The sequence below is a fragment of the Procambarus clarkii genome, chromosome 35 (genome assembly GCF_040958095.1).
Source record: "Procambarus clarkii isolate CNS0578487 chromosome 35, FALCON_Pclarkii_2.0, whole genome shotgun sequence".
Lineage (NCBI taxonomy): Eukaryota > Metazoa > Arthropoda > Malacostraca > Decapoda > Cambaridae > Procambarus > Procambarus clarkii.
The window spans coordinates 30,125,962-30,150,829 of record NC_091184.1 but is presented as its reverse complement, the minus strand read 5'-3'; the positions used below and the strand labels follow the sequence as shown (position 1 = coordinate 30,150,829).

Below are 24,868 nucleotides of genomic sequence, written 5' to 3'. Positions count from 1 at the left end.
CCCATTTTCTGTTCCTTGGTGGAAGGCTGAGGTCGCAACCCGTCTTTTTAAAAATAATGTTGTTTTTCGCTCGTATGCGCTCTACGGTCAAAAATGGACGTAATTTGAAATGAAATCTGCTCACGAAAGTGATGTACTGTCCTGTTTTCTGTTTGAGTCCTCTGACTTACTCGGAAAGGTTAGGAGAGGAAGCGTTCAATTGATGTTTTCATGGCGTTTTGAAACTTTAGGAGAATTGCCTGCCCTCCTAACCTACCAGAGGACCCTTAATTGTTTTGGAACCAAATATAAATTTTGTTTTTTAGTTTCATTTTTTAAATTACGTCAATTTTCTTTCATACGGGCAAACGGTCAAATTTAGACGTAACTTGTCTGAATTTGACCAGTATGGACAGCTCCATACTGGTCAAAGGCGCCAAAAATCTAATCGGGAATTTGAGCTGTGGGAATTACTGTACGTTTACGTGAGTAGTCAACACATCCTGTGGCACACGTGTCTTTATCGTCGCACGTGTCACCCGTCGCACGTGTCATCCGTCGCACGTGTTGCTGGAGACATTCTCACTTTTCTTGACTTATTATTATCTTTATTATATTCATTTTTATTAATTAATGGTTGTTTAACTTGTAATCGTGAGGTTGACATCTGTGGTTATCTTACACTGACGTCATTGGCAACTGTGACGCTCGCAGATGCTTCCATTTAACATCACTGAAGGTATAACATCTGTATCTGTTTGTGAGAGAAATAAGCAGGAAGTTCGGGTGTAGGTGGGGGCGTAATTAAGTGGAAGCTGGAGTGGAGGTGGGTGGCATAAGTGGAGGGTGGAGGTGGGGTGGGTGGAGCTTGGGTTATGGTGGAGGTGAGTACGTAGGAGGACCAGCTGGGAAAGGTGATTGTGGGGTGAGTGTGGTACCGTGGGAAGGAGGGGTGATGTGGGGGGTGTATTAATGGTTGTGTGGCATCTACACCGCTGCTCCACCACAGTGCCTCCTGCCGCAGCCATGGCCGGAGTGTCCGTCAACACCTTCCTGGTAGGGGTCGTGTTCCTCGCCCTCCAGAGAGGTAAGCGCCCTCCGTCACAATGCTGACCTCTTGGTTAATCAAACATAATCAATTAAAATAAATCCACATAAATCCCCATACACGCGCGCGTCTCTCAAGTCCTCCAGTTCAAGTACAATAATTTATGTCCTCCACCCTGAGTGAACCTCTTCCCGCTTTCTTTGATTCACGGTCAGACGTTCTTGAGAATGTTAATGAGTTAGACGATGCATATAATTCTTTAACTTCCCAGTGACATCATCTACTGCTTTCGGCTCTCATAGTGAGTCTTTATCTCGGACATAATCGCTTCGTCGTATCCTGTACAGGTTGTGAGGGAAGAACAGCCAGAGTGGAGGATGTTGCCAATCCTTGCGAACCTACAGGCATGACTCCCTATGACTATAAACAGGTAAGTCACCCCTATAATAAGTATCAATCCTGCTATTAACTTCTAATAAAAGCTCCATAGTGCATGTGATGCTGGTTACATCACACCTGTAACGGACACCTGTGATTGCCACAGCCAGCCGCATACGTCAGCCACATGCTCCTGACATTTACAGCTGATACGCGTGTTTTTATTTTACAGTTACTGTGTATGTCGTACGTTTTCTATGAGGCACAGCGCTCAGGCAAGCTTCCCGCTGACCAGCGACTTACTTGGAGGGGAGACTCTGCTCTCGGTGACGGCTCAGATGTGGGCCTTGACCTGACTGGCGGGTACTATGATGGTGAGAGAGAGAGAGAGAGAGAGAGAGAGAGAGAGAGAGAGAGAGAGAGAGAGAGAGAGAGAGAGAGAGAGAGAGAGAGAGAGAGAGAGAGAGAGAGAGAGAGAGGGAGGGAGAGGGAGAGGGAGGGAGAGAGAGAGAGAGAGAGAGAGAGAGAGAGAGAGAGAGAGAGAGAGAGAGAGAGAGAGAGAGAGAGAGAGAGAGAGAGAGAGAGAGAGAGAGAGAGAGATTCGCTCTACATCCAGTAAGAATGTCTCTTATATAAAGAATTACCCTACGCATCCAGGATCAGTCAATTAAAATACACTTAGAACTTTCGCTCACCAACAGGTAGAACACCTTTGTAATTGTGTAATAGATGGAGATAAGCGAACGAGAGTCGAACGAGCTAGGACTGAGTAAACGTTGAATTACGATGCTAAATTCACACAATAAATTTATTAGAACAAAAAGACATATATTTGGCAATTACACAATTGACTACATTTGCTCCCTTATCTATCAAATCTAAGGCTACATATATACAGACATTATAAATTTATATATACATATTTAAAATAGCAATCTGCATATATACATTCGTATTCGTTTATAATTACAAGCTACATATACGCAAAGTCTACATATATATATATACAATCAAAGTCTACATATTCACATACATACATAGACTATACGTATTTACACACTACACACGTGCATACATATACATAGGCTACACATGTGCATACATATACATACACGTTCATCGACATATTTTCAAATTAGCTTCTAAATAACTTTTATTCTTGCAGCTGGAGACTTTGTCAAGTTTCTCCTCCCACAAGCCTTCACTGCCACCCTCCTGGCTTGGGGTCTGGTGGAGTTTGCTGAGGGCCACCAAGCTGCAGGTGTGTAGGTGGCTTTTGCATATATGCAGCTTGCTTGTGTCTAGGGGGATGGTGCAGGGGTGTAAGTTGATGGTGATGGGTACAGATGAGTAAGGGGTAGTTGCAGATGTGTAAGTGTTAGGTGCAGGTGTGTAGGCGGTATGGTTACAGATGTTTAGGTGGTAGGAGCAGACGAGTAAGTGGTACCTGCAGATGTGAAGGTGACAGAGAAAGGTATATAGAGAGTAGAAGCAGATGTGCAGGTCGTATAGTACAAGTGCGCAGGTATGTAGGTGGTAGATACATGTGCTCAGGTATGTAGGTGGTAGGTCCATATGCACAGGTGTGCTGGTGGGATGTGTAGGTGTGCAGGTGGGATACGCAGTCTTTGCATGCAATCATTCCTCACAAGTGACAAAAGCTTCTAACATCCATTGCTAACCTACTCCTAAAAGAGGTCTACATAGCCTCATAACTACTTCAGTGTACTCTAGTCTCATCCTCTCGCTGGATAAAGAGGATGCTGACACTAGAGCATCGCAGGGCGGCGGTAAGAGTCATCTCCCACTGTCTTGTGTGAGTGGATGTTCGTCAATTGATTGACTGATAAAGATTAAGCCACCCAAGAGGTGGCACGGGCATGAATAGCCCGTAAAGCTCGTTAAGTCTCGGTATAACGTCCACAGGTCAGACGGAGGACGCTCAAGCTACCCTCAAGTGGGCGACGGATTTTCTTCTGAAGTGTCACACTGGACCCTACGAGTTTTATGGCCAGGTAAAGGAGAATTGTCATGTTAATTTATATAAGAAACTCGTAATACAATTTTGTTGTTTTGTAATTATACGGACAGGTGATGTACAGCCGTGAATAAATCACGTAGTTAAAATAAAAAAGCAAATAACACGTCGAAATTCGTGTAAAAATGACGTGAATGTTTTTGAGAATACTTTTGATAATACAATTGAGAAATGAGAATACTTTTGAGAATGTTTTTTCAGAACATTTATAGTTTCAGTCCGTCCTGGTCCTTCATCAAGTCTATACTTGCCAAGGTCTTCAACGGACAAAATGTTTGATGTTAACACATTATAAAAGATGTGGTGTGATGTTGAGTGTGGCTCCGCGCCTCATTGGTGAGTGTCGGGATTGTGTGACAGTGTTCTTCTTCTCCTCCTCCTGGCCAGGTCGGTGACGGCCACATCGACCACAACTACTGGGGCCGGCCCGAGGAGATGACCATGCAGCGACCCTCCTTCAAGATCGACTACGATCATCCCGGTAAGTGTGTGCGTCTGTCAACGCCATTTAATGACAAAATACTTTGACCCGAATTGGTCTAAACTGTTGCAAAGTAGAAGACATAGAACTTCAGTTGAATATGGAATTAGGTCTACTTTATGCAAAGGTGGCTTAAGTTGCATCTAAGTTGATCTTTTTCCCACTACTCAAGATGGCCAATGTTGATTGATACTTACTGTTCCTTGTTGCAGGCTCGGAGCTCGCGGGCGAGGCAGCAGCCGCCCTCGCCGCCGCCTCCATCGTTTTCAAGGTAAACTGCTGATCAGAGAAAATTGTCTTTCTCAGCTATTGCTACAGCCTACCCCACACACACGCATAAACACACACACTTGATCCCCTTCTTCACAACATAGCATAAGGAAAGCCTCTCACAATCTACCTTCTTCTCAGCATAGTGAATATCTCTCACACTCTCCTTTCCTCACAGTATGGTGAGGACCTCTCTCACACCTCTCACACACTCTCCCTGGCAGGAGGCCGACCCAGACTACTCGGCGGAGGTGCTCGCGGCTGCCAAAGAACTCTACACTTTCGGAGACGAGAGAAGGGAGACTTACCACGTGTCTATCCCAGAGGTCCAGGACTTTTATTGGTATGTATCAGAGGTGTGTGGTCGGATGTGGTGGTGTGCCACGGTTGACCAATCAGAGAGTACCCATGGCGTGACGTAGTGTGAAGTTAGCGCCCGAGGTTCTTGGCGAAAACGTCGCCCGCTATGTGTTCTGGCATATTTTCTATGTTCCCTGGTGATCTTTGCTCTCCCTCCACAGGTCCTGGAGCGGGTACGGAGACGAGCTGGCGTGGGGCGCCCTCTGGCTCTACCGCGCCACTCTCGACGACTTCTACCTGGCCCGCGCCAAGGATCACTGGGTGGAGTTCAGCCTGCAGGAGATGCCGAGGGAGTTCTCCTGGGACTACAAGACGTTGGGCGTCTATGTAAGTCCGCCACACCTCCAGACAACACTTGAGAATTATGTGTGTGTGTCTTTTGAGAATGAGAGGGAGATTGACGTTTGTTCTCAATGTCGGTGTTTACTTATATGTATCTTGCACGACCGTCATTACAACACATTGATTGCGTACCTCAATTACTTGTATTTTAAATTATTATATAAGATATATTGGTCATATTTCATCATCTTGGGTACACTCACGCCAGAAAAATAAGAAAGGTAATTTAAGGATATAATATTTTAACTATTTGTTTATATATTACAACACGAAGCATGGAAGTATTCCCTTCTTCACACACCATAAATTGTAGGTGTGAAGGTCTTATAACTACTGACTGCACCTTCCTGATCACCAGTGGACCCTTCCTGGTCCACACTCTGGGCCTCACCCGCTCCAAAATCACCAAATTCTAGCATAATTCAGATTTTTATTAAAATGAAGTGATGAGCAGTGTTGGTATTCGTGCCCCACAGGCTCTGTTCGCCACGCTGGACGAGGACCCGCTCTACAGAGAGACGCTGCTGGAGGGGCTCAACCACTTCCAGAACGACTTCCCGTACACTCCTGGCGGCCTGGCCTTCATACAGTTCTGGGGATCCAACAGACATGCCGCAAACGTCGCCTTCATCTCCCTCCTGGTAATGCTCTTGTCCCTGGTGCGTTATACGCACCCACGACGCACGCCCTCCTACCATGCGTATTGTCATTAACCGTTCACCGTATGCGTAGCGTATTCGAGGACCCAGCCATGCGCTATACTCCATGTATTCCAGATTTCATCCGAGTTTTGTGTTATCCAGGATTAGTCCACCACACTCACTGGGGCACTTCCATCTGGCATTTGAAATGTCTTTAACGAATACATGTCCGAGAGAACATACCACATACTATACTCGAAGTATGTTATATATCTGGATGCCGGAGGCTTAATTTTTGAGTGATACAACAATCCATTGAAAAAAGTAATGACTTAAATAAGATGCATTAAATTAATGTTTGAATATGTGCTACCCTCTTTCTCTTTTTGTGCCCCCTGTCTCGGTTCTTGTGTTCCTCACTCTATCACTCTCTCTCTCTCTCTCTCTCTCTCTCTCTCTCTCTCTCTCTCTCTCTCTCTCTCTCTCTCTCTCTCTCTCTCTCTCTCTCTCTCTCTCTCTCTCTCTCTCTCTCTCTCACTCTCTCACTCTCTCACTCTCTCTCTCTCTCTCTCTCTCTCTCTCTCTCTCTCTCTCTCTCTCTCTCTCTCTCTCTCTCTCTCTCTCTCTCTCTCTCTCTCTCTCTCTCTCTCTCTCTCACTCTCTCACTCTCTCTCTCTCTCTCTCTCTCTCTCTCTCTCTCTCTCTCTCTCTCTCTCTCTCTCTCTCTCTCTCTCTCTCTCTCTCTCTCTCTCTCTCTCTCTCTCTCTCTCTCTTTCAGAGGTTCTTGAGAACTCTCTTTCTTGTCTCACACGTTCCATCCTTCAGGCAGCTAAACTGGGCATCGACGCTGAGGTGAACTACGAGTGGGGAGCCAGCCAGATCGACTACATGCTCGGGGACACCGGACGCTCCTTCGTGGTTGGCTACGGAGAGAACTCCCCAGAGCGGGTCCACCATGCTGCAGCGTGAGTCCGGCTTCCTCTTCCTCGTTGTTTCCTCTCTTAAAATGCACAAGTTGTCCCTCTTAAATCCATTTTGACTTGTTTCTCTATATTCTTTTTTCAATGTTTACAGATTGTTTAGGAAGATTCGTGTCTTCGACATAAATTGTAAAAGGGGTTTACGGTGCCCTTAAGTCGTGCCCTCACCTGACTAACAGCTCTTGGGAATTCTCAAGACCTTTCTCCTGACTTAGCTGACTGTTGATGCTTCCTCAGGTCCTGCCCTGACCTGCCGGAGGTGTGTGACCCTGACTGGGCCATGATGCAGCCGGGCCCTAACCCTCAGACGGTGTGGGGCGCCCTGGCTGGCGGCCCTAACCAGGTCAGCGCTAATTATAGTTTTATTTTATTCATATTGTTGTTATTGTGATCTTATTGTTATTATTGGCAATTATTAATATTATTATTATTGAGAAAATCAGTAGGAGCCGTGAGGAGGATTCGAACCTATGTTCCGGGTGCTCCCAAGCACACACACCCCATCCATACAACCCCACCCACCCATCCTGGTCTAACACGAAGTCCATCCACCAGACCGACTGGTTCTTGGACGACCGCGAGGACTACGTTCACAACGAAGTAGCCCTGGACTACAATGCTGGATACACTGCCGCCCTCGCCGCCTTGGTCGAGCTCAGTTCCGCAGTTTAAGGCTCTGACAGCACTGCAGGAGCTGAAGGAGTCCGTCGAAGTCACTCCCAACGATACACTTCTTCAGGCTTTGAAGGCGCTCTTTGTCACCACTCCCAACGATACACTTCTTCAGGAAGTGTATCGTTGTACTGTGTCATCGACAGCTCTTGCAAGAACACTTCTCTAGGAGCTTGAAGAAGCGTCACGTAAGCAAACAAGCGGATATACAAGAAGCTTAATTATAACTATGAGGTCGTCTCGTATTATTATCGTTAATAATTAAAAACGTTTTTGAAGCCGCTAAAAATATTTTTAATGCCTTTCTGACAATTTGTTGCTATATTGGAACCTTCTTTACATTCCAACAAGATCTAAACATGCGTAATAATAATGGAATTAACAGATATCAGCTGGACAATGATGAAATTGCCCAAATAATCAGACTGAGCATACCTTTTATATGTAATCTACCTGTCAATGATGTCCCTCTTCATCTGTACCTCACTACTCAAGTATTATACTCCCCCGTCACCAAGAAAGGTAGTGAGAGTCTTACTTTTCTTAAAGCTGTCACACTTAAGACAATTGGGAGTTCTTCCCTTTATCGTGTTCCTAAATCCTTGTCCTCATATGCCTTCTAAATGATATATAGTCTTAATGGTTTAGCACTTTCTCCCGATAATTACTTTACCTTGAGCCAATTGTCTCCTATCAAAGGCCTGAGACCTCACGAACATTGTGTTTACACTGTTGCCTCAGCCCAGTCGTCAACAGTCCGACATTGCCGCATGTTGTACGTTCTACAGAAGTAACACTTGTTCACAGACTATCAGTGTCAGGTTAGACAACCTGCTGGACTATACACAAAGAGACTATACACAAAAGCTGGACTATACATAACGCTGCACTAAACTTGCTACAAATACACTAAAAAAAACACAGGAGGGGGGGGGGGAATAATTTTGTTATTCAATGTCTGGGTTTCGATCACTTGAAAGCTCCTGCAAGATCGACAGCTAGAACCTCATAAGAGCAATTCCAAATAACCTGCTCAAAGGACAGACTAAATGGTTTAGAATCTCTTCAGTATGGAAACCATATCACAAAAAAATATAACCCATTATGATGACGCAGATATAGCAGCCAAATTGACATGTAACAAGCATGACATTTAACTAGACCACGTTATCCCTATAGATCTATTGTTGTTAAGACTATATTGTTAGTAGCATCGTTAATGAATTCACACTCGGGGCCCTTGAGGGCATCTTAATAATGCACCTAAAGTTTGCCAGTGGAGGCTACTGATGACATAGCCCTGTATGACTATCCTTCTTGCGAGGTGCGGGCATGTAGTGTTACCCACTCTTTGTTGCAACTGTTGGGGATACGAGAGTCCTCCCTTCCCTTCCCTTGCAAGCTCTTTTAACCAGCTAAACCATCATGTGGCTAGTTCCCCCTCAAGTGACGCCACAAGCGGTCTGCCCGAATCGCTATACGCGTGTTAGTGGCTTTGCAAAGAATGTAAAAATACACATCTTATGTAATCTCGCAGACCCGTTGTACCGTCTTGTAAATAAATGTTATTATTAATATTATTATCAACGACGTCGCCGGCCAATGAATGGTAGGGGTGGACGGAGGGGACGTCACGTGGATGGGGGGGGGGGGGGACGGAGGGGACGTCACGTGGATGGACGGGGGGTGGCAAGGACAGACGGCACCAGCCTGACCCAGGTGTAGGCACGCCAGAGCTGGACAGTCCCTCACTGTAGAGCTGTTTGGGCTAGTTACTGTACTTACTTGCTGCAGCCTTAAGGTATGTCTCTGTTACCTTACAGTTTTCACACGTCCAGTAGCGGGCATCTGTTTACTGGTAAATATGTTCATAGTCTTACCGTAATTACTCCTTTTGAGTGCACTTTAGTTATGTCTCTCGTCGTTTAGCTTCAGTTCCAAATCTCGTGGCAGTAAATTCTTGAGTTTCCGTCGCGTTTTCCGACTTCAGCGGCGCCCTTGACGCTATGTAGGCGAAGTATGTAATAGTTAGTATGTACTATTATATATATATATATATATATATATATATATATATATATATATATATATATATATATATATATATATTATATAAATACGTAATAGCTGTATACTATCTATTACATACTTTAGTGGTTTTTAGTGGCGATAATGATGCCTCTTTCAGGGTTATGTTGATGAGCCTTATAGGTGTTTTTTCTGTTCAGTTACGAGTCAAGTACAGGAAATAATACAAATATGTAACACTGAGATATATTGTAATTAATAAATGGAAAAAAAATATTGCACAAATCCCAAAAGAAGTCAAGAACAATGCAAGAACAGTTTAAGACAATGTAAGAACCTGCTATAAAATGACGAGGAAATAATACTGGCTCCAATAGTACAGACATATACTATATTACCAAAGTATACAGTGGTATAACGTGAGAAGGTATATTAAGCAAGTAAATATTAACAGTTCATTTATATTTTATTCTAACATTGCTTAACTACTTTTGTAAGGTTATATTAACAACTTTGATAATTCAAGACGCAGATATTAGACTGGTTGATACCTGGTTGATGGGGTTCTGGGAGTTCGTCTACTCCCCAAGCCCGGCCCGAGGCCAGGCTCGACTTGTGAGAGTTTGGTCCACCAGGCTGTTGCTTGGAGCGGCCCGCAGGCCCACATACCCACCACAGCCCGGTTGGTCCGGCACTCCTTGGAGGAATAAATCTAGTTTCCTCTTGAAAATGTCCACGGTTGTTCCGGCAATATTTCTTATGCTTGCTGGGAGGACGTTGAACAACCGCGGACCTCTGATGTTTATACAGTGTTCTCTGATTGCGCCTATGGCACCTCTGCTCTTCATTGGTTCTATTCTACATTTTCTTCCATGTCGTTCACTCCAGTACGTTGTTATTTTACTGTGTAGATTTGGTACTTGGCCCTCCAGTATCTTCCAGGTGTATATTATTTTATATCTCTCTCGTCTTCTTTCTAGTGAGTACATTTGGAGGGCTTTGAGACGATCCCAATAATTTAGGTGCTTTATTGCGTCTATGCGTGCCGTATATGTTCTCTGTATTCCCTCTATTTCAGCAATCTCTCTTGCTTTGAAGGGGGAAGTGAGTACTGAGCAGTACTCAAGACGGGACAACACAAGTGCCTTGAAGAGTACAACCATTGTGATGGGATCCCTGGATTTGAAAGTTCTCGTAATCCATCCTATCATTTTTCTGGCTGTCGCAATATTTGCTTGGTTATGCTCCTTAAACGTTAGGTCGTCAGACATTATTATTCCCAAATCCTTTACATGCTGTTTTCCTACTATGGGTACATTTGATTGTGTTTTGTACTCTGTATTATGTTTAAGGTCCTCATTTTTACCGTACCTGAGTACCTGGAATTTATCACTGTTAAACATCATGTTATTTTCTGATGCCCAGTCGAAAACTTTATTAATATCAACTTGAAGTTTTTCAATGTCCTTCACTAAACTGTTATTTCACTAAACAGACTAAAACTGTTATTTTAACTGTCATATTTAACAGTACAATAATAATATGGGTCATTGTTCATGGGCATCAGGATCACCATACAAGTCATGGCATAGTGGGCACCAGGATCACCATACAAGTCATGGCATAGTGGGCACCAGGATCACCATACAAGTCATGGCATAGTGGGCACCAGGATCACCATACAAGTCATGGCATAGTGGGCACCAGGATCACCATACAAGTCATGGCATAGTGGGCACCAGGATCACCATACAAGTCATGGCATAGTGGGCACCAGGATCACCATACAAGTCATGGCATAGTGGGCACCAGGATCACCATACCAGTGGTGGGTATTACGCCTAGTGCCCACTAGTGGTGCCTGTGGTGGGTAGTATGCTCAGTGCTGTTAGCTTGGACGGTGGTGGAAACAGTGGTGGTGGTAGCTACGACGGTCGTACGAAAGATGATGGTAACTACGACTACGAACTAGCTACGACGGTGGTAGTAAGGGAGGTAGTAACTACGACGAGAGTGGTAGCGGAAACTCTGGATGTTCAGACATTCTGTAACGAAACATTTGATATTGTCAACCAGTCACAAACTAGAATCAAATTAGCTGATTGGTTGAACCTGACAACCAATCACATATGACAGTCAAAATATTTTGGTTGTCTGGACAAAGATATCAACCAATTATAATGTGTTACATGTAATACGTTGCAGATCAATCAACAAAAATATGCACAGAGAAGCAAATGGAGAACGACAGATAAATTGAGATAGAAAAAGATGCCAATAATCATGAACTATTAGGAGACAGAGAGACAAAGAGATAAATAGAGGTATTGGTAGAGAGATATATTGACAGAGACAGAGTTGAACAATGGTATTCAAATACAGAGAGAGTCGACGGCAATACACAGAATGCCGAGCTCAAAACAGACAGACGCAGAGGTAAACAGGACAGGCCGAGGCATATATAGAAGCATACAGGTCGAGAGACAGATACACAGACAGGCTGACACAAATACAGTCCTGACCAGACGGGGCGCTGACACTCACCCGGGAAAGTTAGCGAAGGTGAAGGATCGTCCGGACTCTCCCTTATCCAAGGATGTCAGGGCGGCCATCTCCATCTCCGACAGCGTGAAGCTCCACACCTGCCGATGTAGACATGTCAAAACATGGCGGGGGAAGGGGGGGAACACATGATATAACTCTCTCTCTCTCTCTCTCTCTCTCTCTCTGTCTCTCTGTCTCTCTCTCTCTCTCTCTCTCTCTCTCTCTCTCTCTCTCTCTCTCTCTCTCTCTCTCTCTCTCTCTCTCTCTCTCTCTCTCTCTCTCTCTCTCTCTCTCTCTCTCTCTCTCACCTCGCCGTTGACCTTAATGCGCTGGGGGTTGGTGGATTTCGGGATGGCAACGATTCCTTGCTGGATGAGGAAGCGGATGAGGACCTGGGCCGTGGAGACCCCGTGTCGTTCAGCCACCAGCCTCACCACGGGGTCGTCCAAGAGTCGTGGCAGCGTGTCCATCCTGACGGAGAAAAACACATGTATCTTGTGACTCTTCCCTTTGTGCTTGCGGGGGTTGAGCTTGGCTCTTTGGTCCCGCCTCTCAACCGTCAATCAACTGGTGTGCAGATTCCTGAGCCTACTGGGCTCCATAGGATGCGTATGTTCGTGTATTCTTGTGATTAGGGCTTGGCTTCTACACAACGCTAGTGGTGGGCCCAGTGAGTGTGTGCGTGTAATTACCTGAGTGTAATTACAGGATGAGAGCTACGCTCGTGGTGTCCCGTCTTCCCAGTACTCTTAGTCGTATAACGCTTTGAAACTACTGACGGTTTTGGCCTCCACCACCTTCTCCCCTAACTTGTTCCAACCGTCTACCACAAAAATGTGAATGACATTGGGCTGGACCTGGAGACCATCAGGACTCCGGCAATCGTCCCCACAACCTGGCCAATCACATATGACAAAAAAAATAGTGTGTGTGTGTGTGTGTGTGTGTGTAACCTAACCTATCCTAACATGACAAAGCAAACATGACTTGGCGTAACCAAAACTGAGTTGGCCTAACCAAATGTGTGTTTGCATAACCAAACCTGAGTTAGCATAGCCTAACGTAACATAAAATAGCAGAGCATGTCATAAGATAGCGTGGCATAGTGTGTGTGTGTGTGATACCATTTATCAGTTGGCTCCCCTAACTTTTTGAAAGTCATCACGTTATCACCTCAAATCTTATCTTGATTACATTGTTCATTATTGAAATTAGTTTATTTCTATCAACTCAAGATTACGACCGAGTCTATCAGCTAAGGTGACCGAGGGCCAGATTCACGAAAACACTTACGCAAGCACTTACGAACGTGTATATCTTTCCTCAATCTTTGACGGCTTTGGTTACATTTATTAAACAGTTTACAAACATGAAAACTTCCCATTCAACTGTTGTTATTGTTATAAACAGACTCCTGGTGCTTCGGAGCTCATTAACTGTTTAGTAATTGGAAACAAAGCCGCCAAAGATTGAGAAATGATGTACAGGTTCGTAAGGGCTTGCGTAAGTGCTTTCGTGAATGTGGGCCCCGAGTCCTAAGACACCGCCATAACTGTCGCCCCTCACCAGACAACTGACAGACAGACGTCTAAGTAATTAACTATAGTTTGTGTGCCCATATTGGCATGTTACGTAGTTCTTACCACATACCCCTTCTCGACCTGCCTGCCGGGGGAGCCCAGAGGGCCGTAGGCGGTCACCACGATGTTCTGGGCCCGACAGAACTCCTGCATCTCCCGCTGCTGGAAGTGGACGTGCAGCTCTACCTGTAACACATGCACATTTAGGTACCAGTACATGCAACACAAGCACACTGTCAGTGTCCCCAGCAACACACACACACATTCAACATCCTGCAACACAGTCAGGAAATGCTACAGAGATTACCAGTAGGTGTTGAGAACCCAGTTCATAAATAATATCAATATTAGTAGTTAAAAATGGGAGTCGTGATACAGCCATGACCATACCTGCTGCACAGCTGGCTGGATCCTGGAGATGGCGCATAACTTCCGTATCTGCTTGACGGAGAAGTTAGACACTCCGATAGACTTGGTCAGCCCCTTGTCAACCATGTGCTCCATCTCCTGTGGCAACGCCCAGACACATTAGAGTTAGTGTGACACGAACCTTTAGTAAGCCAGGACGCGGTCTCTTGCAGCCCCGATGTCTGCCACTTGTCAAAATATTTTATATTATGTGTGGTGCCGTTCTCTACTCTGTGGTGAAATTGTCTACTATGTTCGTGGTCCCATTCTCTACTGTATTTGGTCCCATTCTCTATGTTTGTGGTCCCATTTTCTTCTATGTTTGTGGTCCCATTCTCTACTATGTGTGGTCATTCTATGTGGCCCTGTTGCAATATAGGACTAACCTATATGCGGACCCGTCATATGTTGAGGTGCATCCTATGCACGTGTCCATTCTCTATGATGTGTTGTATTGATCAGTTAACTGTACACCGCATTCTCCTCCTGTGAGCGGTAGCTCAACAGGAGGAGAAATAACTTCTAGCTGCAAACATTTCATCTGTGTGGGGCACTCTCTCTCCTGCCTGGGCTCTCACTGTGCTCTATGCTGCTCTCAGTCATTAAATTATTTTGTTTACAAGTGATTTCCAGTAATCAATCATTAACAACCTTGCTGTTAATAATACAGTGGGAGACTGTATTGTCTGGTGGAAAGGGAACTATCAGGGAGGAAAAGCGCCAAGCCATTAAGACTACATAGCACTTGGATTATCTGGTGGAGTGGGAGACTATTATCTTGTAGAATGGGTGGCTTAATTGCATAGTTATATGGAATCACGCAGCCAACCATTATTTAACCTAACCCATACCCACTACACCTACTCCCACACACTCACTCTTACGCCACCCAGGCCACCCACTCCACCCAGGCCACCCAGCCCACCCACCCCACCCAGGCCACCCACCCCACCCCACCCACCCACCTTCCACCCACCCAGGCCACCAACCCACCCAGGCCACCCACCCCACCCAGGCCACCCACCCACCCCACCCAGGCCACCCACCCCACCCACCCACCTTCCACAGAGCGATGAGGTCGGTGGAACAGTCAATAATTATCATTCCATCTTGAGTCTTGGGCATGGTATCCATATCGTGCGCGCCCTTGACCCCCACAGGCAGGTGGATCAGGTATAGGTCAACGTAGGAGAGCTTCAGCGCCTCCAAGGACTTCTTCAGGAACTTCTCCACCCCTCCGGCGTACATCCCGTGCAGCGGCAGCTGTGGGGGTGGTGTAGATATGACTGGGGTGGTGTAGAGATGACTGGGGTGGTGTAGAGATGACTGGGGTGGTGTAGAGATGACTGAGGTGGTGTAGAGATGACTGGGGTGGTGTAGAGATGACTGGGGTGGTGTAGAGATGACTGGGGTGGTGTAGATATGACTGGGGTGGTGTATATATGACTGGGGTGGTGTAGATATGACTGGGGTGGTGTAGATATGACTGGCGTGGTGTTGAGATGACTGGGGTGGTGTAGATATGACTGGGGTGGTGTAGATATGACTGGGGTGGTGTTGAGATGACTGGGGTGGTGTAGAGATGACTGGGGTGGTGTAGATATGACTGGGGTGGTGTAGATATGACTGGGGTGGTGTTGAGATGACTGGGGTGGTGTAGAGATGACTGGGGTGGTGTTGAGATGACTGGGGTGGTGTTGAGATGACTGGGGTGGTGTAGAGATGACTGGGGTGGTGTAGAGATGACTGGGGTGGTGTAGAGATGACTGGGGTGGTGTTGAGATGACTGGGGTGGTGTAGAGATGACTGGGGTGGTGTTGAGATGACTGGGGTGGTGTAGAGATGACTGGGGTGGTGTAGAGATGACTGGGGTGGTGTAGATATGACTGGGGTGGTGCTGAGATGACTGGGGTGGTGTAGAGATGACTGGGGTGGTGTAGATATGACTGGGGTGGTGTAGATATGACTGGGGTGGTGCTGAGATGACTGGGGTGGTGTTGAGATGACTGGGGTGGTGTTGAGATGACTGGGGTGGTGTTGAGATGACTGGGGTGGTGTAGAGATGACTGGGGTGGTGTTGAGATGACTGGGGTGGTGTAGAGATGACTGGGGTGGTGTTGAGATGACTGGGGTGGTGTAGAGATGACTGGGGTTGTGTAGAGATGACTGGGGTGGTGTAGAGATGACTGGGGTGGTGTAGATATGACTGGGGTGGTGTAGATATGACTGGGGTGGTGTAGATATGACTGGCGTGGTGTTGAGATGACTGGGGTGGTGTAGATATGACTGGGGTGGTGTAGATATGACTGGGGTGGTGTAGATATGACTGGGGTGGTGTAGATATGACTGGCGTGGTGTTGAGATGACTGGGGTGGTGTAGATATGACTGGGGTGGTGTAGATATGACTGGGGTGGTGTTGAGATGACTGGGGTGGTGTAGAGATGACTGGGGTGGTGTAGATATGACTGGGGTGGTGTAGATATGACTGGGGTGGTGTTGAGATGACTGGGGTGGTGTAGAGATGACTGGGGTGGTGTTGAGATGACTGGGGTGGTGTTGAGATGACTGGGGTGGTGTAGAGATGACTGGGGTGGTGTAGAGATGACTGGGGTGGTGTAGAGATGACTGGGGTGGTGTTGAGATGACTGGGGTGGTGTAGAGATGACTGGGGTGGTGTTGAGATGACTGGGGTGGTGTAGAGATGACTGGGGTGGTGTAGAGATGACTGGGGTGGTGTAGATATGACTGGGGTGGTGCTGAGATGACTGGGGTGGTGTAGAGATGACTGGGGTGGTGTAGATATGACTGGGGTGGTGTAGATATGACTGGGGTGGTGCTGAGATGACTGGGGTGGTGTTGAGATGACTGGGGTGGTGTTGAGATGACTGGGGTGGTGTTGAGATGACTGGGGTGGTGTAGAGATGACTGGGGTGGTGTTGAGATGACTGGGGTGGTGTAGAGATGACTGGGGTGGTGTTGAGATGACTGGGGTGGTGTAGAGATGACTGGGGTGGTGTAGAGATGACTGGGGTGGTGTAGAGATGACTGGGGTGGTGTAGAGATGACTGGGGTGGTGTAGAGATGACTGGGGTGGTGTAGAGATGACTGGGGTGGTGTAGAGATGACTGGGGTGGTGTTGAGATGACTGGGGTGGTGTAGAGATGACTGGGGTGGTGTTGAGATGACTGGGGTGGTGTAGAGATGACTGGGGTGGTGTTGAGATGACTGGGGTGGTGTAGAGATGACTGGGGTGGTGTAGAGATGACTTAAATAATATTAATGTCAACGCACAAGCCAGAGCAGTAGGAGGGCTGAGAAGAGAAACAATATTAACGAAAGAGATGTGCGATGGCTGGAAGCAGAAGGTGAGATGGAAGGTCCATTACCTTAGTGACCACAAAGACCTTGTCCCGGGGCGTGCCGCTCTTCTCCAAGTAGCGGTGAAGACCCGCTCCGACGGAGTCTTCGTTGAGGTAGAGGAAGGCAGTGTCGATGTGGCGGTACCCGGCCTCCAGGGCGACCTCTACGGCCGCTGCCACCTCGTCCGCCGGCGACTGCGACACAGAGGAGTTACGTTATTATGGTGCTGAGGAAACTGACACCTCCAGCCTCTCACTCGTCCTCCTTGATGGTGAGGAGGAGCTGGTGCATTCCTCACATCACCCTCATCCCCTCCCGGTGTGATAGTGGAAGAACAGAGTGTTATTGGCTCCCTCTGGCGTCATAAGACGGACGCCGCCGTCAGGAGACCGCTTCTTACCTGACGAACAAATCCACAAGGGCCGTGACGAGGATTCGAACCTACGTCTGTGAGCATCCCAGACGCTGCCTTAATCGATTGAACTACGACATGGTAAAAGAGTTGAAACCGAAGTTCTACTGAACTTACTGGATCCTGCAGCCTCTTCGAGACACAAACCAGGGTTCTTACCTGACGTTTGCCTGGATGCGGTTGTTCAGGTACATTATGAGGATAGGGAGTGTAAATTATGAGGATTGGAAGAGTAGAGTGTGAGGACACGACTCACACTCACATAAATCATATTTCAGAACATTAGCTAACAGTAAGCACGTATCTCTACCACATATATGTTAAACAGCAAAAAAAAATATGTAAGAATTTATATCAAGTAATTAATGGATATTAGGAGTCAAAGATGGCGCCGATATCTCCAGTAGTGGATGGCACTGAACTACACTGTCCTTGTGTCAGGGGGGAAGGGGTGGGTGTCACGGGCAGCTTGAGTGTCAGTGCCTAATTTGTCGAGGCACTCGGGGCAAAAATTATTCAATTCAGGAGTCCGTGGATGACGGTGGTCAGAGATGTGGTGTGTGAAGGCGAGCCAGTGTTGGGCCGCTCAGGACCCGGTAATCAGGTCAGCATTCAGGGTAATTTAATTAGACGCAGCACCAGCGGGAGATGCATCAGCAGGTACCCCACACACCATCCACAGGAACCTACACACCATCCAGGTACCCACACACCATCCACAGGTACCCCACACACCATCCACAGATACCCACAGGAACCCACACATCATCCACAGGTACCCATACACCATTCACAGATACCCACAGGAACCCACACATCATCCACAGGTACCCCACACACCATCCACAGATACCCACAGGAACCCACACATCATCCACAGGTACCCACACATCATCCACAGGTACCCACACACCATCACTGGACAACGCGACATCAGCTGACGACGAAGCACTAAGGAAAGGAGATCAACGGATGGTGGCATAGAAGCGGAACCACGCGAGTTCAAAGAAGCCTCAAATTTAATAAAACAGGAAAATTTTAATCCAGTAGTAACGTCAAGATTTCTGTGCCTCAAGTGTGAGGACAGGCTGCAATGTAAACATTTGCATATATATATATATGACGAATATTTAACAGAGTACAAATATTACCAAAGCGATATATTATATATTTTAGATCCGGGATCAGGCGAGGCGGGGTTCGAGAATTTTGGACCAAGTCAGCCTTGACTTGGAAGATGTGCTTCGTCATTATCATTCCATTAAGGTCGATATTTAATGCTTTAATGCCACATTTCCGCCTTAAGAACGTTTGTGTGTTAACGCTCTCTGCCGTGGTACTGGTTGGAGGGATTTTATCTTTCTGACTTGCAGTTTTGACCCGCAAGAACGTCCTGACAATGCGTGGGGCGTCCTGACAATACGTGGGGCGTCTTGACAATACGTGGGGGCGTCTTGACAATACGTGGGGCATCTTGACAATACGTGGGGGCGTCCTGACAATACGTGGGGGCGTCCTGACAATACGTGGGGCGTCCTGACAATACGTGGGGGCGTCCTGACAATACGTGGGGCGTCCTGACAATACGTGGGGCGTCTTGACAATACGTGGGGCGTCCTGACAATACGTGGGGCGTCTTGACAATACGTGAGGGCGTCTTGACAATACGTGGGGGCGTCTTGACAATACGTGGGGCGTCTTGACAATATGTGGGGCGTCCTGACAATACGTGGGGCGTCCTGACAATGCGTGGGGTGTCCTGACAATACGTGGGGCGTCTTGACAATACGTGGGGCGTCCTGACAATACGTGGGGCGTCTTGACAATACGTGGGGCATCCTGACAATACGTGGGGCGTCCTGACAATACGTGGGGCGTCCTGACAATACGTGGGGGCGTCTTGACAATACGTGGGGCGTCTTGACAATACGTGGGGCGTCCTGACAATACGTGGGGCGTCTTGACAATACGTGGGGGCGTCTTGACAATACGTGGGGGCGTCTTGACAATACGTGGGGCGTCTTGACAATATGTGGGGCGTCCTGACAATACGTGGGGCGTCCTGACAATGCGTGGGGCGTCCTGACAATACGTGGGGCGTCTTGACAATACGTGGGGCGTCCTGACAATACGTGGGGCGTCTTGACAATACGTGGGGGCGTCTTGACAATACGTGGGGCGTCTTGACAATACGTGGGGCGTCCTGACAATACGTGGGGCGTCCTGACAATACGTGGGGCGTCTTGACAATATGTGGGGGCGTCTTGACAATACGTGGGGCGTCTTGACAATACGTGGGGCATCCTGACAATACGTGGGGCGTCCTGACAATACGTGGGGCGTCCTGACAATACGTGGGGGCGTCCTGACAATACGTGGGGCGTCTTGACAATATGTGGGGCGTCCTGACAATACGTGGGGCGTCCTGACAATGCGTGGGGCGTCCTGACAATACGTGGGGCGTCTTGACAATACGTGGGGCGTCCTGACAATACGTGGGGCGTCTTGACAATACGTGGGGGCGTCTTGACAATACGTGGGGCGTCTTGACAATACGTGGGGCGTCCTGACAATACGTGGGGCGTCCTGACAATACGTGGGGCGTCTTGACAATACGTGGGGGCGTCTTGACAATACGTGGGGCGTCTTGACAATACGTGGGGCATCCTGACAATACGTGGGGCGTCCTGACAATACGTGGGGCGTCCTGACAATACGTGGGGGCGTCCTGACAATACGTGGGGCGTCCTGACAATACGTGGGGCGTCCTGACAATACGTGGGGCGTCCTGACAATACGTGGGGCGTCCTGACAATACGTGGGGCGTCCTGACAATACGTGGGGCGTCCTGACAATACGTGGGGCGTCCTGACAATACGTGGGGCGTCCTGACAATACGTGGGGCGTCCTGACAATACGTGGGGCGTCCTAACAATAAGTGTGGAGCGTCCTAACTACAGTATAGCTCAGAGTAAACAAAAAGCCCGTAGACTCCCAAGGTCACAGCTCACCATTCAACCTGCGCACACGGGACGATCGCCACGCGTCTAGCGACCTTGATGCTGAGGTTCAAGACCAACTGGCCACGCGTCTAGCGACCTTGATGCTGAGGTTCAAGACCAACTGGCCATGCGTCTAGCGGCTGTGTTGCAAAGGAAGACCTTCTTACTATTGCCCCTCTTAATATCCGAAGCTTTTTTCCCAGTGGGAAAGAACCGCTTAACGTGGTCCTAGATCAGACTGCTCCGGTAAGTGTCGACGAGGGACATCACGAGGTTACTGATGATGTCTGAGAGAAGCACCGGGATGACTCCGTGAACTTTGCCTCCGTGACGTGCAACAGTGCAGGTGCAACCTTCGGCCGCCCTGGTGGTCACAGTCAGCTCCTGGGTTAATATTGGTGAGGATGAGTTGCACTTTTACCACGGGGGTGGCGGGGGGAGGTGTGTTTAAGACGCCCTTCTCTAAGTGTGGTCATCGCGTTGATACTGTTGTCTAAGATTGATTTCTTTACCTTGTTGGGTTCTTGGTTGTGTTCCTCGGTACAGTCTTTGTCCGTTGCTTGTTCCGTTCTTTGTCCCGTTTCTTGTCGCGTTCATTCTTGGGTTCCTTATTACGTGTCCTCATTTGCTCCTTGTTGCGTGCCTTGATGGGTTCGCTCGACAATGTCAAGATTCCTTCATTCGAGCTCTGGCAAAACAAACAAATTATCTACCTGGGTATCACTGCCTACCACACTGAGTCTTGCACGTGTGAGCATTAGGTACTGACAGTGGCGGGCCTCCGGGGACTCCGGTGTCCCCCCAGATCCTTCAGGTCATTGCTTACAGTTTAACGCCCCCGGTGTACAGCCTTACACAGTCCTCACTACGCGCGACCTTATGAAGTTCCTATAGCTGCAGACAATCTACACTGGATCATTACACACAATCTACACACTTCTCGCGGTACTATACATAACCATCACTCGCTGCTATGCAGAGGTGAAGAAGATACCAGCTGATCAAAATCATCACTCCACACACGATAGATCGTCAATACACGCGGTCATCACTGCTCTGCTTGACCCTCATTTTCTATCCACAGATTCTGAAGGAAGTGAAGTGTGAGGGACTCCCGACGCCTCTCTGGCCTCACCCAGACTGCCTATGGTCTTTCCTAAACACACACACACACAATCAACATCAGTTGATTGACAGTTGAGAGGGGGGACCAAAGAGCCAGAGGTCAACCCCCACAAGCACATCTCAGTGAGTACAACTAGGTAAGTACTCACACACAGACATACATACACACACACACAGACATACATACACACACACACACATACATACATACACACACACACACATACACATACATACATATTGATGGATTCGCTCGACAATGCCAAGATTGGGTATCACTGCCTACCACACTGAGAGTCTTGCATGTGTGAACATTAGGTACTGACAGTGCCGGCCTTCCGGGGACACCGGTGTCACCCCAGATCCTAATGGAATGCATTAGAAAGTGATGTCGTGGAGGTTGACTCCATACACAGTTTCAAGTGTAGATATGATAGAGCCCAATAGGCTCAGGAACCTGTACACCTGTTGATTGACGGTTGAGAGGCGGGACCAAAGAGCCAGAGCTCAACCCCCGCAAGCACAACTAGGTGAGTACAAATAGGTGAGTACATACACACACATCTCCTAGATCTTTCTCTCTCTGTCAGTTTCGTGGAGGACTTCCTCTCTCATTCGGTATCCAGTGTCTGGCCTCCTGTTCCCTCCGCCTAGTTTCATCACCTTTCATTTACTTGGGTTGAACTTTAATAGCCATTTTTTGGACCATTCTTTCAGTTTGTTTAGGCCAGATGTGTACTCACATAGTTGTGCTTGCGAGGGTTGAGCCTCGGCTCTTTGGTCCTGCCTGTGTGTGTGTGTATGTGAGTGAGTGAGAGAGAGAGAGAGATACTGGAAGTCTGTCACCTTAACTGACAATTCTTACCTGCCAACACCCCAGTCCCAGGAGGGGCATGTGGTGTCCTGAGCTCAACAACACCTCTCTTCCTGACATCCTCTCGGCGAACTGGAAGAGAAAGAGAGAGAGAAGAGACGAGTTGGATTAGTCATTCATCCGGCACACTCAGGTACGGAGGCTCACACACCCACAGCAACAGGGAACCTCAATCACTGTGACGCCGTCCTTAGTATTATGCTAGAACGACGGCAGCGGGTCGTGGCTGGCAATACGAATGAGGGAAGAAGCGACAGAAACGGAAGGACTGAGGACGGGATGAGGGGAAAGCCAGAAATGGAGATAAGAGATAGGAGAATGATTGATTGATTGATGAAGATTAAGCCACCCAAAAGGTGGCACGAGCACGAATAGCCCGTAAGTGATGGCCAATTTGAGCCATTGCCAGTATCAATAGATGATACTGGAGATCTGTGGAGGTGCGGCTGCACCCTGAGTGACGGGAGATGTCTCCCTAGGAGAATGGGATTAAGAGACAGGATATATGAAAGTGAGGAAGTAGTGGGGGGGGGGGGGGATACTTCAAAGCGGCCTAGCATTACTCCTTGGTTACCCCTGTGGCTTTTGTTCTCACTGAAACAACTCGCATAAACAGACACTATTGTTTCATTGCCGGCTCCAACCGGGACGTTAGCCACTCGTTATTACTCAAGCGGATCTTTCATTAATGATACACGAGTGGATATACACACCAATAGGTGAAACACGCTTCTCGGTGCATATACAATGATAGTATACTTTAGTCTTGGACTAAATTATACTTGCTGGTTGTTCACTAAGCTATCGTTGTTAATAACCCTCCAGCGTTAAGTATATACATGGAAGTGTATACAAAAGGCGTTAAGCCATCGAACTGAACATTACGTAAACTAACATTTTAGTTTCCTGGATCTATAGTAGTTACGTTAGGCTCTATTATTGTTAAGGACAGTGTGTAATTGTTACGTTACTTACTCCTATTCATACAATACCTACCGTTGTTCTTTTGTTTACAACCCAAATTGCTGTATTATTGTTCATAAATATTTTCCTGTGGGTTCTTGTTCTAAATTTACGAATAAGAGTGAGAAGTCATGCAGTTGAATTTATGTTATTTGATACAGGACACATACACAAGTATTGGGAGACCATAGCAGACACGCCTCCAATAGACAGCACTGTACGTTAATTAACGACGTCAATGCACGACAATATTGGCAATATTTACGCCAATTCTGGTGTCATCTGACAATTTATCCGTATTCTTCGCGTCAGGCAAACAGAAGATGATTTATATACCTATAAACAGAGCTAGGGAGAGACGGATATAGTGATATTTGAAGGTAGGTACAAAGGTAAACACCTTACGGAGGTACTCTTCATATGCAAGCGGATGCCAGCGACCAACTCTTCAACAGCGCCCAGCGAAGGGCGGGAAGACTGTCCCAGCAGCGCCGAGCGAGGGACGGGAAGACTGTCCCAGCAACGCCCAGCGAAGGACGGGAAGAGAAGCTTACCTGACACAAGTGGAGACGCGAGCGAGCGACAAGGAGCAGCCAACGCCTCCACGGCCACCACGACACTGATAAACTTCTTGCTCACTGTCCCTGACTTTACCTTTCCACCCCTGCCCCTCCCTTCTCCTTCCCCAACACTCCCCTTCCATCCTCGGCTTACAGGGTTATAATGAGCCGCTCACAGGATGGGTGAGGATACCCTGTAACTTTTCCACTGCTCCTGACTGGATGGGTATGGGGAGCATAATAAATGAACTTAACAAATTTTCACTGAAACAATACTAACCTGAACCTAATGCAAACTTTTCTAATCTTATCTAATATAACTAATCCAACTAAACTTAATGCAAACATTCGTAACCAAAAAGAAAATAGGAATACATCGGACACTGAAATAGGAGCAACATAAACCTATTTCAATTCATTAGTTAACTGGTACGTGAAATTGTTATTGTATCACATTCTTAAAATCCAAAATATGACAATATTTTACTCTGGCGCACCTGGAAATTCAAAGTTGTTCTCTTTATTTATTTATTTATTTATTTATTTATTTATTTATTTATTTATTTATTTATTTATTTATTTATTTATTTATTTATATACAAGAAGGTACATTGGGTTTGTGAGAATACATAGCATAGTATTTACTATGCATAGTTCTTGTAAAGCTACTAGTACGCGCAGCGTTTCGGGTAGGTCCTTAATCTAACAGATTATTTTAAGTAGGTAAAGTTCTTATTTCTAAACAGTTCTTATTTCTTAACAGATGACAGATTTTTCCCGCAGTCAGGTTTCTCGTCCCACGCTGTCTACGATGACGCAGGT

At 47.1% G+C, this 24,868-nt stretch overlaps 2 protein-coding genes and 1 long non-coding RNA gene across 6 annotated transcripts in view; 2 read left to right on the top strand and 1 right to left on the bottom strand.

Annotated features, from left to right (window-relative positions):
• The first annotated feature begins 912 nt into the window (after positions 1-912).
• LOC138371424 (endoglucanase A-like) lies at positions 913-7,478 on the top strand. The gene is made up of 13 exons (XM_069336239.1): positions 913-1,066; positions 1,375-1,457; positions 1,638-1,779; positions 2,571-2,666; positions 3,332-3,420; positions 3,831-3,924; positions 4,137-4,195; positions 4,419-4,537; positions 4,716-4,881; positions 5,373-5,537; positions 6,363-6,502; positions 6,755-6,860; positions 7,073-7,478. Exons 1-13 carry the CDS (start codon positions 952-954, stop codon positions 7,187-7,189), a joined length of 1,491 nt encoding a protein of 496 aa, XP_069192340.1. The 5' UTR covers positions 913-951; the 3' UTR covers positions 7,190-7,478.
• A 1,405-nt stretch (positions 7,479-8,883) lies between these two features.
• Positions 8,884-24,868, top strand: part of LOC123768502 (uncharacterized) — a 57,385-nt gene continuing 41,400 nt past the window's right edge. For 2 of the 4 annotated variants that reach the window (XR_011230461.1, XR_006774101.2), the window contains exon 1: positions 8,891-8,990. This is a non-coding gene — a long non-coding RNA (uncharacterized lncRNA). Of the gene's footprint in view, positions 8,991-24,868 lie in introns of all 4 variants that reach the window. The other 2 variants (XR_011230462.1, XR_011230463.1) reach the window with 2 other exon arrangements.
• LOC123768500 (1,5-anhydro-D-fructose reductase) lies at positions 9,452-24,108 on the bottom strand. The gene is made up of 9 exons (XM_045759111.2): positions 24,041-24,108; positions 22,515-22,595; positions 17,137-17,304; positions 14,809-15,012; positions 13,732-13,848; positions 13,412-13,527; positions 12,070-12,232; positions 11,762-11,859; positions 9,452-11,262 (listed from the first exon to the last, which is right to left on the bottom strand). The coding sequence occupies exons 2-9, from the start codon at positions 22,581-22,583 to the stop codon at positions 11,220-11,222; spliced, it is 978 nt and encodes a 325-aa protein (XP_045615067.1). The 5' UTR covers positions 22,584-22,595; positions 24,041-24,108; the 3' UTR covers positions 9,452-11,219.